Source organism: Agelaius phoeniceus, chromosome 12 (assembly GCF_051311805.1).
Source record: "Agelaius phoeniceus isolate bAgePho1 chromosome 12, bAgePho1.hap1, whole genome shotgun sequence".
NCBI lineage: Eukaryota > Metazoa > Chordata > Aves > Passeriformes > Icteridae > Agelaius > Agelaius phoeniceus.
Window position 1 is genome coordinate 2,964,744 of NC_135276.1, and position 15,538 is coordinate 2,980,281.

Here is a 15,538-nt window from a genome sequence, read left to right on the forward strand (position 1 = left end):
TGAGCACACAGATGCAAATAGCAAGCGGCGCCGGGGTGTTCGTCACCGATCAACAGATGAAGCTCTTGCAGTCACACGCACAGTAGCTGCTTCTTTACACTCCCGTCAGCTCACAGATTGCTTTAGGCCACAATAATATGTTTATCATATGTCTTAGCGCTGCCTTTTTTTTTTTTTTTTAAGACTTAATAAATAACTGGCAACAACCCTCAGCTGCCGTGCTACAAACACAAGTCCTTTCAGCTGAGACACCTGGCCGGCGCTGGGGACTCCGCACAGGTGCGGGGCTGCTCCCGCCGCTCGGCCCCCGCAGCGATGCCGGTGTTCGTGCGGGGCAGCCCCGGCCGCAGGTGGGGCAGAGCCGCCCCTTCCCCACGCGGGACGAGGCCGCGGCTCCTGCCGGGAAGTTCCAGCGAGGGGCGCGGGCGGCGGAGCCCCCCCGGGCCGGGATCCCGGGCGCTCCGTGCGCGGCTCCTCGGGGCCGCCGAGCCCTGCGCGGGGACCCCCGGCGCGGTGACAGCCCCGGCACCGCCGCGGCACCGCCCGCCGCCGGCCCCGGGCCGGGCGCGGCCGGCCCAGCCGAGGAGGGAGCTGCCGACCCCGCCGCCGAGCAGCGCCGCGGCCGCCCTCTCCCTGACTGACTCGGGGAAAATCATTGTTTGGCTCCGGCATTAGCTACATTCCAGCGGGACGCAGCGCCCAGTCTCCTTCCTCGCATTCCTGCCCCACACAAAGGAGTCCCTGCCTCGCCGCGCCCCGCGCCGCGCTCGCCGCGCCGCAGAGCCCCTCCGGGCCGGCCGCCGCCTTCGCCCCCGCCCGGGGGTGCGGGCGGGCCGCGGCCCCAACGCGGGGCGGCCGCCGGGGGCGGCGGGGGCAGGGACCCGCCGAGCGCAAATTCCTCCGCGCAGCGCGCCATTGACTGGACCGAGCAACTTATTTAAGGCTGGAAAGTGACACAGGGGCGCCTCGTCTGCGCCGGCCGCGCTCCGCCGGGCAGCCCGGCCGCACCGAGCCCAGCGCCGCGGCGGGGATGCCGCCCGGGTGACCGCCCCGAGCCCGGCCGCCGCCTTGCAGCTCTCCGGACGAGGAGCCGCGTCCCGCCGCTGCCCCGCCAGGACCGCGGGAAGGGGCTTTCTTTTGGGCTGCTTTTTGTGTTGCTGGATTTGGGGATTTTTTTTTTTTTTTTTGCTTTTTAGCTTTTTTTTTTTCTTAGCTTTTTTTTTTTACTCTTCTTTCTCCGCTCCGGGCTGCGCTTTCGCGGAGAGTTCACCGCCCTTCCCCGCCCCGCGCCGCCGGGCTCCGGCAGAGCATGGAGAAGTACGAGGAGGACATGGCACTGAAGGCCACCAAGTTCATGGAGGACCTGTCCCTGTACGAGCCCTGCCCGGAGGGTCCGTACGGCCGGGGCGGCCGCCGGGACCTGGTGCTGCACCCCGACCTGGAGGAGACCAAGCGGGTCATCGCCGCCCACATGACGGCGGAGCAGCGGGGCCGGAAGATGAACGGCACCGCCGCGCCGCCGCCGCCCGCCGAAGGCTTCCCCGCCGCCGCCCCCTGCGGCAAAGCCGCCCCGCTCCGCGCCAACGGCCGCGCCGCCGCCGAGCCGCCTCCGGGAGCGGGCCCGCCGTGCTGCGAGGAGGGGCTGTGCACCCGCTCCGAGGTGGCGCTGCCCTGCTACAGCGGCTTCGCCGACAAGGGCAAGCGCTACTCGGCCGAGGGCTACCGCTACGCCGCGGGCAGCGCCTACGAGGGCGGCTACGTGGCCAAGGGCGGCGGGCGGGCGCCCGGCGGCCCGGACGGCAAGTTCGGCGCCGCCAGCCCCCGGGCCAGCCTGGCCGCCGCCGCCTCGCCGGGCCCCGGCGCCGAGCACGGCAAGTTCTCCAGCCCGCGCTCAAGCCTGGGCGGCGCGGTCGCGCTGCCCTACGAGAAGTTCTCCAGCCCCCGCTCCAGCCTGGTGGTGCCCGGGCAGGACAAGTACGGCAGCCCCCGCGCCAGCCTGGTGCAGTACGACGGAGCCGCCCTCAGCCCCCGCTCCAGCTACGCCAGCACGGCCAGCGACACCAGCAAACACTCCAGCCCCCGCGCCAGCCTCACCGGCTACGACGGCGGCGGCAGCAAGCCCAGCAGCAACCGCACCAGCGGCATCAGCATGGGCTACGACCAGCGCCACGCCAGCCCCCGCTCCAGCACCGCCAGCCAGTACTCCTGCACCGCCAGCCCCCGCTCCAGCTACTCGGACTCCAGGTACGGCCCGCCGGGCAGCGCCGAGCCCGAGGGGGCGGGCGGCACCGGGCTCGCCCTGGCCAGCCCCCGCTCCAGCCTGTGCGGCCCCGAGGGCCGCGGCTCGGCCGGCCCCGCCGTGGTCAGCCCCCGCTCCAGCATCTCCAGCCAGAGCTCGCGGAGCTCCCGGGGCTCCATGAGCGCCTATCCCGAGCTGCAGCTGCCGTCGCCCCGCTCGTCCCTGCTGGGGCCCGGCCTGCCGGAGGACGGCGCCGTGCCCGAGCTGGGGGACGTGTACCACCGCATCCATGCCCAGTCCCCGCCGCGGCACGACCCGCAGCACCCGGCCGGCGCCCCCGAGCCGCCGCCTCCCTACGCCTACAGCCCCACCAAAGGCTCCGCTTCGGCTCCCAAATTCAAGCTCCCCTACCAGGTGACGCCGTGCCGGGAGAGCGGCCCCAGCCAGGCGGAGAGGCGGCTGGAGGCGCTGACGCTGGAGCTGGAGAAGGAGCTGGAGATGCACATGAAGAAGGAGTACTTCGGTGAGTGGGGCGGGGGGAGCGGGCGGCTGGAGGGCGGCGGTGCGCGGGGCCTGCCGAGCCGGGAGAAGGCGGGAGTGCGATGCCCGGGGCTGCTCTGGACCAGGTGCCTGCTGAAGTCTCACATGGCCACAGACCCTGTCTGGTGTCCGAAGCGCTTGCACCGTAGTTCACTCCCGGTATGTGAACTCTATCCCGTCTCTTCCTAACGCGCTTTGCCGGGATGTTTGCTGCTTCCCTTTCCACGTGCGGCTGGGAGATGAGTGCCTGACGTGTGACGAGAGCTGCTTGTGTACCGAGGCTTACAGCGACTCTCGTTTGTCTCCCTTCCTCACGGGATGCTGAAGCTTCTCTGCTAGCCTCCACCATCCAGAGGATGTGGTGTTTGCGATCCTCAATCTGTGGTAGCGTTTGTAGATGACGAGTATGGCTGGTGGGGCAGTTCTTAGTGCCTGGTTCAATGAAATCTTTGTGCTAGTTCAGAGTACCTGTGGGAGCCCAGCATTGTTCCTGCCCCACGAGGCCTTGCAGGGTGTGCTCAGCACACAGGGACATCCCTGGGACCACAGGGAAGCCCTTGGCCCTTGCTGAGGTTAAGTCGGCCTGTTGGTCGCCTCCTGAATTTTTGTTGCTTTTTTTATGGAAGAAAAGTAACTTCTTGAAATGTGTATGTTCTTGAAATGTGGATGAGTGCACGTGTTTTATAGCCACAGTAGTTAGATTAGGCTCTGCTGCCTTACTTTGTACTGGATGGCAAAGGCTAAAAACCCCTGTGAAAAGCTGATCCCGGGGTGTGCGATCCTGCCCTGGCTCACAGAGCTGATCCCGGGGTGTGCAATCCTGCCGGGCTCACAGAGCTGATCCCGGGGTGTGCAATGCTGCCCTGGCTCACAGAGCTGATCCCGGGGTGTGCAGATGCTGCCCTGGCTCACAGAGCTGATCCCGGGGTGTGCAATCCTGCCCGGGCTCACAGAGCTGATCCCGGGGTGTGCAATCCTGCCCGGGCTCACAGAGCTGATCCCGGGGTGTGCAGATGCTGCCGTGGCTCTCCTGCGCAGGTCGGGCAGCCCTCGGGAGCAGCTCGATCGTTCGCTGCCCGAGCGTGGGGATGTCAGAGCTCCTGCAGCGCAGGGAGGGAGAGGCCTGGGAAGGTGAGGATGAGCCAGCCCCATCCGAGGCCTTTGAGGCAATGGTTACCTCCGTGCTTTGTGTGCTGCCGGCCCCGTGCGCTCCTGATGAGGATGGAGCCGTGTGTCACCTCGGTCCCTGACTCAGTCGGTGCTTTTGGCGCAGCACTGGGTGCTCTGCAGGGAGGGAAGGAGCTGCAGGGCTGCCTTCATTGTCTGGGAGAGAGACCTGGGCCGGCCAGTGCAGGTAGCTGAGTGAGCAGCAGCCTCTCTAGCAGGAAAACCTTTCTGTAAACTGCAGCGGCAGAGTTTCTCCGAGCTTTTGTGCCCAGACAAAGGGGGCTGAACGCAGTGCTTTTCCTGCCTTCCTTCACCCGTCATGGGCTGATAAGGAAGCTGATGGATCACCCGCGGCATGTTTGCAGTGCTGGCACCTGGCTCGGTGCTGGGGGACGCTGCTGAGGGCAGCTGTGGCTCCCTTCGGAGGGGGCAGAGGCTGCGTGGGGCTTGTAACACACGAACTGCTGCAGGAAATGTTACCCTCAACATTCCCACGGTCTGCGGTGGGAGACTCAGGAATAAAATGTGAGAGTAAGAACAAGTTACCTGTCCTGAGCCTCTGGGAGGTGTTTGCAGTGGCCTGGGAAAGCTGAGGGTGCGATCAGGGGCTCCAGGAGCAAACGTGGGGAGTCTGTGCTGGGGATTGATTTTTGTGTTTCTCAGAGTTTGGCTGTTGCAGGTGCCCCTGCTGGCAGGGATGCTCCCAGTGCAGGATGAGCAGTGCCTGGGCCTGGGCAGCCTCTGTGCTGCTCTGGAGGCTCCTGCTGTGGCAGCACCGAGGAGTCACTACTGTGACTTGCACCCTGGAAGCAGATGAAACCCAGAAAACTGGGCTGCTTTGGAAGAGAAACTTGATTTCTGTGAGCTGCTGAGGTTTTGATAAATCCTGGTGGATTTGATCCCACCTTTTTGGTTCAGATGATCCATGTGGGTTTTGGCTGAGCCAGTGCATGAGAGGCTGGCAGGGCTGACCATAGGCTGTTGGGTCAGGGTGAAGGAGAGTGAGAACAGAACAGGGAGAAGTCTGGTTTTAGTTTGACTTTGAGGGTGTCTTAATAAAATGAAGCAAGGAAAATGCCTTGGTTTTCACTGCAGTTTGTACATGCTGAGCTGTCTGCATAGCACTGGTGAGTGGCACCCCAGAGGCAGTGGTGGGTGTTCTTTGGTGCCTGTGGAGAGCAGAAGTGTTGAGCCAATAGGTCCAACAAAGTAGAAGGGACAGAGATACTTTACTGCTTCTTAGTTAGATGAGCTCAATTGTTTAATGAGTAAATGCTGATTTGAGGACACCAGGTATTTACTGTGCTCTGTGTCCTGTCATCATGTTGTGTTGTTGCCTGCCCCCACACCCCCAGTAAAATTAGAAATTGAGCAGTGTGCTATTTTAGAACTGAGGTCAAGGGACTGGCCAGCTCTGCTTGGAGGAGGAGCAGCCCTGCCCTGCCTCCATGCTGGCTGTGGGTCAGTTTGTGTGAGTGTGGTTGGTGCTGGCAGGCCCTGGCTGCTTTCCCACCCCTCCCTCTCTGCTTCAGGAGGGAGCCATAGTCTGGGACAGATAAATAGGAGAGGGGGAGAAGTGCAGGGTCTGATCTCCAGAGAGGCTGTGGGGCAGCCAAGGCAAGCAGGGTGCAAGCCCTCAGGTCTCCTGTGCTGCTCTGCAGGCTGACAGTGCTGTGCTGGGAGCTTTGTTTTACTGCTCCAGCTTCTCCACCCTCCCCTTCCTTCTGCCAGGCTGCAGTGCATCTGGAGGAGAAGGAAGATGCCCTCCTACCCTTGGTTTAATCTGAATAAAGATGCCAGTGCTGCCAAAAGCAAGGCTCTGCACCTGCCCAGTTGCACAGGTGAGGCACAGCACCATTCCACCTCCCCGTGCTCCCTCCAACACCTTGCAGCCACCTGCACTCACTGATCTGACAGAAACAAAGCCTGCAGAGGAGGAGGGAGAAGAGGGAGGGTTGTTGGGGCTGGATTGGTGAGCTGCTCCAGCTCATCCTTGTCAAAGAGATGGCTGGGGCTGACCCAAGGGTGCAGACAGGGCTCCAGGAAGCCAAGACCCTTCCTTTGGCAGCAGCTGAATTGGGTAAAGCTGTGAGACTTTGTTCCCTTGTAGCTGCTTCCTGTGCATTCCCTCCAAACCTCTTCCTCCTCCACCCCTGAGACCTCCTGTATGACAGTTTGGTAAATGTGCTTGGTTTAGTGGGAGATGCTGAGAAGTGAGGTAATAAAAAAGTACTTTCACTCATTTTCATAACTCTTTTGAGCTGAACATTGATATGAGGTGAGGTAGAAGTTGTTTCAGGCATGTTTTTTAAATGGAATGTTCATCCTGAGGTGTCAGCAGGACATTGGTGGGTGTTGGAAAGTCATGAGCTCAGGCACTGTCTTAAAATCTGTTTTCTTTGCAGAATGCATCAGTCTGATGTTTAGGTGTTGGAAAAAAGTGTGAGGTTAAAGTTGTATTTTGGCACACCCATCCAAGTCATGCATCCTTGTGGGACTGACTGTAAACCTGTGGCTTGTCACCTGCCAGGCAGGGAAAGGTCCCAAAGCACTTGGGCTGCTTGGCTGCTATTTTTGCAGCAGATCTCTCTGTGCAGTGGTGCCAGCAGTGCAGGGTGGCTGCAGGGCTGCAGTCAGACACTGCTGCAGCCATCCCCCCGCCAGGGCTCTGCTCACCTTGGCCCTGGTGATGGAATCCAGCACCAGAAGTGACTTCATTGTCACCTTGGCCTCTCCTGAAGCTGCAGGAGGTGCCTGGTCCTGGGGAGGTGGGGAGTGCAGCTGCCTCCCTGTGCCAATCCAGAGAGAGCAGCAAGGCTGCGGCTCTGCCTTGTCCTTCAGCTGCCCTTGTGCAGGCAGTGCCCTCGCTGCTCCCCATCCCTGCACACCCCGAGCCTGCCCCAGCCCTGGCTGCCAGCTCAGCCCCCTGCCCTCAGCTGAGGTGCAGAACAGAGCTCAGACACGTGTGCTGCTCCCCAGTGAGAACAGGAGATCCTGTCCCAGAGCTGCCACCTTCCCTGCCTTCCATGGGCAGCTCTGTGCTCATCCTGCAGGAGCTTTGCCAGGGGAAGCAGGGCTGTCTCTGGGGACACAAAGCCTGGATTCTGTTAATAATGCACTCCTCAGTTTGGCACAGCCCTGGTGGGTGGCCTGGACTTTTGAGAGCTCTCTCTTGCCAGAAAGCCACCCAGCAGTACCAGCACATGTTGGCTGGAGCACCACCAAGAGGCAGTGCTGATAACACGGGGCTGAAAAGCCTTTGGCTTGGCAGGTGAGGGAAGGGAAGACTGGGTGAAGGGAGGAAATAAATCTCTAGACCCATCCAGGCTCTCTGCCCTTTTTGTGCATAGTCAGCCATGTAAATCTGGATTTGAGCCCTACAATATGCTCATGGATTCAGAGTTGTATGTTTGTGCTTGTTCTGTGTGTGCAGGTTGATGTGATGGAAGGGTGTTTATGCAAGTGAGATCAAAATTAAGACAGGTAACAGTGGTAAGTCTCTAAAAGCTTACACAGAGATGAAATTTGAAAATTTGAATGAAATTTAAGATAAGCTTGCAGTTGGTGAGTAGAACACTTGAGAGATTTGCTATGGAGTTCTTTTCAGTCTTAGGAATTCCTGAAGGTTTCTCTGTGAAATATTAGTTCTTTCCTGTTTCCATCAAAGTAAAGGTGTAATCATTGATACATCATATCATTTGGGGGATAAGCAGAGGTTTATTGTCTGGTAATTACTTTATATTTCTCTTTTGCTGGGCTTAGAAATTCACTCAGTGTTGGTAAGCAGTTGATGTCCTTCAGCATTTGCAGTTGGGGCTGCCTGGGGAAAAAGCAGCCTTTGACAGGCAAACATTTAAACAGAAATAAACTCCCATGGTGGGATCCCTGAAATGCTCAAACAGGCCGTGTACCTCAGAGCTCTGCTTTTTTATAATCTCCCTGTTACAGCTGGAAAATCCATTGCTGAAGCTGATTTGAGAGTGGTCAGGCTTTTCTGGCCAAAGAGCAGGAAAGGCTCCAAGGAGGTGCTCAGGGGGAAGGGGCAGGAGGAGCTGCTGGGGTCCCTGTGGGGTGGCAGCATCCTCGGGGCCACCAGGAGCCTGTCCCCTGAATGAGCCAAGGAAATCATGGTCAGAGTGATAAAATCTGTAGCTGGAACATCATCCAAGGGAGGAAGAGTAGAAAGGTGAGGAGAGAGAAAGTAGAAGGAACTGACATGGAAAAAGCATGGGGTAACAAGTGTACAGAGCTGGGAAAAGGGCATTTTGTCTGTGGCATTGAATGTACTATGAGGGATGCTCCTGAGATGGTTTCTTGCAGTCCCTGGTAGCCATGCACATCCTTATGACTCTCCTTGAAGCTGGGAATTGATATAATAACAGCAGGGGAGAGTTGTGGAGTATGTGTGGTTTTGTTTTATTAGATACTGGAAAATGTAACATGTACAATTAACATGAAATGAGAATTTGGATGGCTGTAACTTGGATGGAAGCCTATGTTATGAATGGGGACAAACATTTTCTTATCTTCAGTTGCAGGACACTTGGCTGTGGATGGGATATGGTTTGATAGCAAATGGTCTTTTTGTTTCTTTTTGTTTCTCATGCTTTTACTCTGTTAAAAGTAAAAGCACTGTGTGTAAGAGGGCAAGGAAAAAACCCTTTTTCCAAAGAACTGCCACGTGTTTGATTGGGGTGAGGTCCCAGGACAGAGGTTTGTGGGGTGGTGCAGGTGTGAGCGCTGCCGTGCTGTGCCTGGTTTGTGACCCCTGCGCTGCCCCAGGTCTGGGGATGCTCCTGTGGGTGCCCAGCAGGGTGAGGGGAGGGAATCTTGGCAGGGGCTGAGGGGAGCCTGTGCTCAGCTGGGTTTGGAGTGGGAATGCTGTGAGAAACACTGAGCAATTCATTGCTCCTGCTCAGCTTTTTGGGCTCTCACAAGCTCCAGGCCAAGGCTGTGGTGCTTCCCTCAAGGATAAATCCCAGAAGTAACATCAGGTTTTTAACCATGCCCTACCCCCTCACCCCCCAAAAAACCCCAACCCAATCAGCTCTGCCCTCTCAGGTGGGTCAGGGAAATCCTGAGCAACACTGGAAGTCAAAAATGGTTCTGTGGCAGAGTGGAACTTGCATTGGCAGTTGTTTCCCTCACCTCCATGCTGGATCTTCCCCAGAGATTTTTGGGTGTGAATGTCCTGTTTGAGCTCCAGTCACTCACTGGGGGTTCATATGTGCTGGTGTGAAAACTGGGAGGAAATCCCAGTTGAGTGACTTTAATGGGTTCAGTTTGCAGAACAGCAGTGCTACCCTGCTGTGGAGGAACAGCTAACTGTCAAAGTAGCTGAGTTTAGAACTTGATTGAAGTTGGGTTTTTTTCAGTGGAAAACATCCCTGAAGTTGTATAATTTTTACATCTAAAATGTGTAAATGGTACAAGTTTGTGTGCTACCACTGATGGCTTCATGGCAGCAGGTCTAGGCTGAAATCCTTAATATCCACAGTTAATGAATTAGGATGTAATGGCTCTTAGCTGTGTGGATATTGGGTGCTTAGAAAACATTCTCCATGGAAGAGAATTTGCCTAATCCTAAAGTGATTATTTTTTAAAAATGATAAAATGATTATTAAAAAAGTGCCCAAACTTGGCAAAGTAATTTTCAGGTATGTAATAGGATTGTTCAGCAATGGAAAGAAAATAAACTGGCAGTGATAAGCCAGGTAGTTTTACTAAGATCAGAACGTTTATGCAGGTATTTAATAAGCTCTACACTTGGCCTTCTACCTACATCATATGCCCCAAATATCTCAGGGCAGCTTCACAGCACTTTGGTAGAGTCTGGTTGATTGTTAGTATAATTGTTAAATAGTTAATATGATTGTTCAATAATTTCCTCTTCTGTGGCTGGAGAAACTGAGTGTCTTGGAGTGTGATGTGGTGGTTGATTTTTGTGCCCACCCTGGACAAAGGGCCTCCTCTGGGACAGGGCTGTGTGCAGTAAAGCAAAGCTGAAGCAGCCAGAGGATGGGATGCAGGAACGTGCATGGTCTGTAAGTTTTGTTATGAGCTTGGAAGGGCTCCCTTTGGAGGGCTGTGTTCAGCTGCCTGAGGGGTCCAGGGTACCTGGGGCTGTGATGTGGCATTGCCTGGAGCTGCTCCAGGGCTGTGACAGTTCTGGGGCTCCAGCAGGATTCCTGCTGGCTTATTAACTTCAGCTCTGAATAAAATTAGCAAATGTGCCAATGATCAACCAATAAATGTGCTGTTTGGCTGGACTCTTATGCCATTTTCAATGTGCCTGTGTGGGTGCTTTCTCTGGAAGTGGGTTTTCTGCTTTCTTTTTTATTTTCCACTGGAGCAGATAGCTCCATTCTGTGGTATGTGTTATCTCTTCTTATTAACCTCACTGGGTTGTTCTGGCTCCCTCTCAGCATAGCCCTGCTTGTTACTGTGCTGAGACTGAGCACAAAAAGCAGCCAAGCAAGTCATGTATCTCTTCCAGCTGGAGTATTTCACATTGTCTGAAACTTCATTCCTTGTTTCTTGGAGCAGTTTTTACTGAATCTCTAAAGTCACATTTATGGTTCCAGCAAACTTTTAAGAAAAGGCCTGTGACTGATGAAGGAACAAACCCTGCACCCAGAGCACAAACACTCAGTGAAGCTCAGCTGAGAACTCCTGTGCACAATGTGGAGGGGCTTGCACAGGGACTTGGCTGGGGGTGAGGATTTATTATTATATATATAGGGTGATATATGTGTTATTTATTATATATAGAGAGATATGTGTTATTTATTATATATAGGGTTATATATGTTATTATATACATAGGGTGACAGATGTGTTATTTATTAGATATGGGGTTGTATGTGTGTTATTTATTTTATATATAGGGTGATATATATATAATTATATATATATATATGTATATGTATAGGGTGACACTTCTTCTCCAGCATCTCAGATTTGGAAATTTCTTATTGGCAGGCTTTGCATGAAGGCCTGTGGGCAGTGGGGTTTGAGCTTCTCTTCTGTGTGGCTGGGGCTGGGCACAAGGGCCACTGTGCCATTGTCCCCCTGTCCCACCCTCTGCTGCTGTGGAAGGGGCTGCAGTGGCAGCTCTGCCTGGCCTGGTAAAAACCATCATGGGCTGAGCTGCCCTGGGGCTGCCCTTGTGCAGGGGGGCTCAGGGACCCCTGATGGGCTTTGAGCAGAGAATTGGGTTCCTCAGGTCCAGGGATGGAAACCAAGTGCCTTGGAAAGAGGGATGGGATTGGGCTGCAATGACAGCACAAATACCCAATGATCTCCCCCAGGAGATGGTCTCCAGCCTTCATTGTGAAGTGTTTAATTGCAGGCAGCAGCAGTGAAGTGCATTTGGTGCCTGTGAGGGTTGATGTGTGTTTGGGAGTGAAGGCAGGGTGCAGTGGTACAGAGTGGCAATATCAGAGCTTGTCATGAAGTAGGGAGTGCATTAAATGGACAACCAGGAGGTATTTAATAGGTTACAAAAGGTCTTGTCTCATGTGTGGTATTGCTCTTTTAAGAATTTGGCTGAACAAAGCTTGTTTCAGTTCAGAATGTATTTACAGTTTTTTGGAAAAGTAGATGGCTGTTGTGGAAGGACTGCTAGGGACTTTCATTGTTTCCCAGCCATCCAAACATTTATTTAATTGGTGAACTGTTTCACTGCTGACACCTCAGAACTCCTGGAAAGAGAAAACAAGACGTTTTCTTCCTTTAATGTGGTCACTTGAAAAAATTAGAAAATTTCAAAGTTAAAATAAAGAGAAACAAAAAGCCATTCCTAAATGCAGTTTGACAGTTGTGCATGTTTAGATGCTCCAGCTGGCTTGGATCAAATTTCCTGTGGTCTGAGGAGAGCCTGTGGCCTCTCCCAGGCATGGGAAATACCCTTTTGTTCTGGTGGCCACAGCACAAACCTTTCCCTGTGCTGCAGCTCCTGGGCTGGGTGGTCCTGCTGCAGCTCTGAGCCTCCCTGGGTGCTGGCCCTGCCCCAGGGGGCACAGGCAGGGCCGCTCCTCCTGGGGTGTGGCTGGGTCAGGTGCTGGTGCAGGACAGCTCAGGGATGTCCCCAATCTCAGTGCCACTGATCTGAGGCTCCTTTCTGTGGGCGTCTCTGCAAGGGCAAAACTGCAGCATGTGTGGGTTGGAAACCTTTGGGATGGAGGGGTTTCTGACCAGGTGGGAGAGGAATGATAGTGACTGTGATAAAGCAAGCATGGGCTTGGCTGAACTGAGCCAGCCCAGGGCTCTGCTGCTGTGGCTGTTCTGCTCTCTTGCCCTTGTGGATGTGGCATTGCCTTCAGTAGTGTTAGAGCAGGATCTTGGTTTTCTGTGTTTTGCTGGTGTGAAATTCCTGCTAAATCCATTTGTTTGGGTCAAATGTTGAATGACTGGAAAATAATCACTGACAGAGTGGTTCTGAGCAAGGGGATAGTGACTAAACTTTGTCACTTAGCTCTGGTTTCCCCTGCTCACAGGAGTGTGTTGACCTGGCCCGTGCTGCTCCTGCTGCCCTGCCTGTTCCTGTCACCACCCTGAAATGCAGCAGGATCAGACCCTGTCTGTGGATGCTCTCACCTGTCCCTTCCCTTCCCTTTGAACCAGCAGAGTTATGGAGAGCATGTTGATTTTGGGCTTTGTTTCAGGAAAAAGGGAAGAAGCAAAAGATACTGGAGTGCAATCTCAGCTAAGGCAAGACAGCTGTGTAGCAGGCAGTGGAAAGAGCTGTAATTGGTAAAATCTTGGACTCTCTGTGTTCTTCTGTGTTGTGGCAGTTGCTGTTTACCTTGAGCATCCCAGATGTAGGTGCATTCTCAGGTGTAGGTGAGGCAAACTGGCAATTCCTCAGGGAGCAAGGCAGAGGTTTTGATGAATGGCAATAACTGTTGCAGCTCTGTTTTTTTTGTTTTGGTTTGGTTTTGCCAGGCAGTTATGTGAAAATTTTCTGCAGTTGGGGCTTTGCCTATTTTTAATCAAAGCCACGTTTCCCAAATCTAAACACTCAATAGAAAACAGACCTGCACACCAATCAAGTGTGTTAGAGCCCATATTTGGAGCTGGTTTCAGAAATAAGCATGTAATTTTTTTGAAGTGTATGTCAGTAGCTGGTTGTTTTGCAAAGTCTCTTGGCCTGCTGTACCTGTTCCTGGCTGGAGCAGGGCTGGGCCTTGGCAGTGCAGCCCTGCAAAGCTGCAGTGGTGCAGAGCAAGTGATGCACTTGCTGTGCTGGAAACCCCCCATGACCTGGGGGCAGACCTGGGGGGCTCAGCAGTCAAGACATCTCAAAATAAAATTAATGCAAGGTATTTGGAATTCTTGCAGTTTTATTTAGGAGATGGAGCACATCTGATAAACCCAGGGCTGCCTCATGAGTGACAGTCCTGTTGAAGTCATGGGTGGCATGATGGATTTGTTTCTGACAGCTGGGAGTCATCTGGAGCTGTTTCCAATACAGCACAGAGATCAGGCAGTGAGGAAATTCACACCAGTGCTTTTCCCTGGCCGTGTTTGTCTGCCTGGCCCCTGCACCTCCCAGCCATGCCCACATGGCGTGGTCCCAGGTGTCCCCCCTGCTTTGTGCTCTGTACAAGCTGTGTGCTGTTTGCCTGGGAACCTGGTACTGCAGCAGGTGAATACTTGAGGCACAGTTTGCAGGGAATGGGTGACTGTGAGCAGGTGGAGCCAGCCCTGTGGGACTGTGAGTTCTCCAGCTTGTACAAAGTCACTTCTGGGCCCAGAGCTCCCAGACTGCTCCGCTCTCAGGCTGGGGTGGAGGCTGTGTCCAGATGTGAGTTGTGCATCCTCTGCTTTTCCTCTTGTCATCTGCCCAGAACAGGGGTCCTTAAAGGAATCCAGAGCTGGAGAGGATGTACAGCTCAGCTCCAGGCACAGACAGGGCTGATGCACATGAACTGCAGTTGTTCCTGTTCTAGGGATCCCCCTGGCACTGCCTGTGCTTAGTGAGGTGCTGGGGCTCTAAGGGCTCTTTCCATTTTATTCCTTTGGTTTCCTTTTTCTTTTTTTGCAGCAAAATAAAAGGTCCAGCCTATTCTTACTTAATGTCTGAAATGCTGGCAGTCACCAGGTGCTAGACTCAGGTGCTGTTTCACAAACAATTAGAAAAAAGCTTGTTTTGCTTTGCTGGAAAGAGAATCTCCCAGTCTTTCCATGTGTTGGTTTTGAGGGAGAGCCTCCTGTGTGAGGGTGGTGGCAGTGACAGTGCTGGGGAGTTGGCTGCTCATGGAGAGTGGGGCAGCAGCATCTGCAGCTGATCCCTGCCAGTTCAGAGAGAGGGCAGAACTCAAATCCACAGCATTTTGTTTTGTAAATGTTACTATATTCTAAAACCTTCAACTCTGAGTTTTCTACCATGTGATGTTACATACTTCTATTTAAACTACATAGCCATGATCTTAGTTCTGTCATTCCATTTTGGAAGCCTTCTCCACGTCCTCAGGTCAATGCAGTGTTCTCCTGGGGGTCAGTGCCAGGCAGCACAGAAAGTCTGAAATTCTCAGGAGCCAGGGCTCCAGCAGCTTTGGGCCTGGGGCTTTGAGCCCAGCATGGATGAGGTTTGCCCCTTGCAGGAGTTTCTGGCAGAGTGCAGATGTGGCCATTCACTCACCAAATCCCACATTGCCTGAGAGCAGTGGGGCAATTCCACATGGGGTGGAATAACTGGAGTGCCAGAGCACACCTTTTAACAAAGCAAACCCAAGAAACCCCCCTGACCTATTAGGAAAATGTATAAAGAGAAGGGATGGCTTGGGTTAGGCTGGAATAGCCTTGCATGCTGTGTAAGAGCACAGAGATGGTGGCTCCTTTGGGAAAAGGCTTTCCCAGCCCCTCTTTCCCACCTGGGAGGAATCCAGGCTGGTGAAGAACCAGCCCAGAAAGGGGAGGTGCACAGAGCCCGTCCCAAAGAAAACACTCTGAAGTTGTGCCAAGTGCAGACTTGCAAATCAGCTTCCTGGTGTGCCAAGTGTGTGAAGCTCTGCCTTTCCCTGCTTCCCACCCTGTTCCCACCTCCAGGGGCTTTGTCTGACTTCCCCATGGGGGCGGCAGGAGGATGGAGCAGGGAGCAGCTCAAACCCATGTGGTGGCCCAGCCCTGGCTGGACACCACATCTCACTCTGACTGACTTCTGTAACTCACCAGAGGGGAATAAATGAACCCCACAAAACAAAACCCCTGAGCTGAAGGACAAATCCTGGACTCCTTTGTGGCAGAGCTTCCTTTGAAATTACTGGGTGTTTTGCTTGGTTGGACTGGCAGAATTGGGAAGCCTGGGGTGAGATTATTGCAAGGTCAGAGAAAAATGCATTTCAAGTCAGGGGGGAAGGACTTAGTTTCGTTTTTCTGACAAAGTACCCCTTGAATAGTGAGCATTGATTTAGAGCTCTGCTCCCAGCTGGGTCAGTGCCTGCATGGGCAGTTCCCAGCCCTGCCCCAGGTGTCACTTCCTCCAGCTCTCAGCCCCTGTCCTTGGTCAAGGGTGACGTGCACTGGCTAATCCCAATGGTCAGAGTTCCTCTCTTCTGCTCTTTGGGGTGGGATTGTCCCTGCTTTGAC

The 15,538-nt window shown here is 54.3% G+C and overlaps 1 protein-coding gene across 2 annotated transcripts in view; it reads left to right on the forward strand.

Annotated features, from left to right (window-relative positions):
• The first annotated feature begins 509 nt into the window (after nucleotides 1-509).
• WTIP (WT1 interacting protein) overlaps nucleotides 510-15,538 on the forward strand; it is an 88,827-nt gene continuing 73,798 nt past the window's right edge. The window contains exon 1 of one of the 2 annotated variants that reach the window (XM_054640977.2): nucleotides 510-2,762. In XM_054640977.2, coding sequence (XP_054496952.2) covers nucleotides 1,310-2,762 — 1,453 coding nt within the window. In that variant the 5' untranslated portion in view covers nucleotides 510-1,309. Of the gene's footprint in view, nucleotides 2,763-2,818; nucleotides 2,939-15,538 lie in introns of those variants that run through there. The other variant, XM_077185198.1, reaches the window with a different exon arrangement.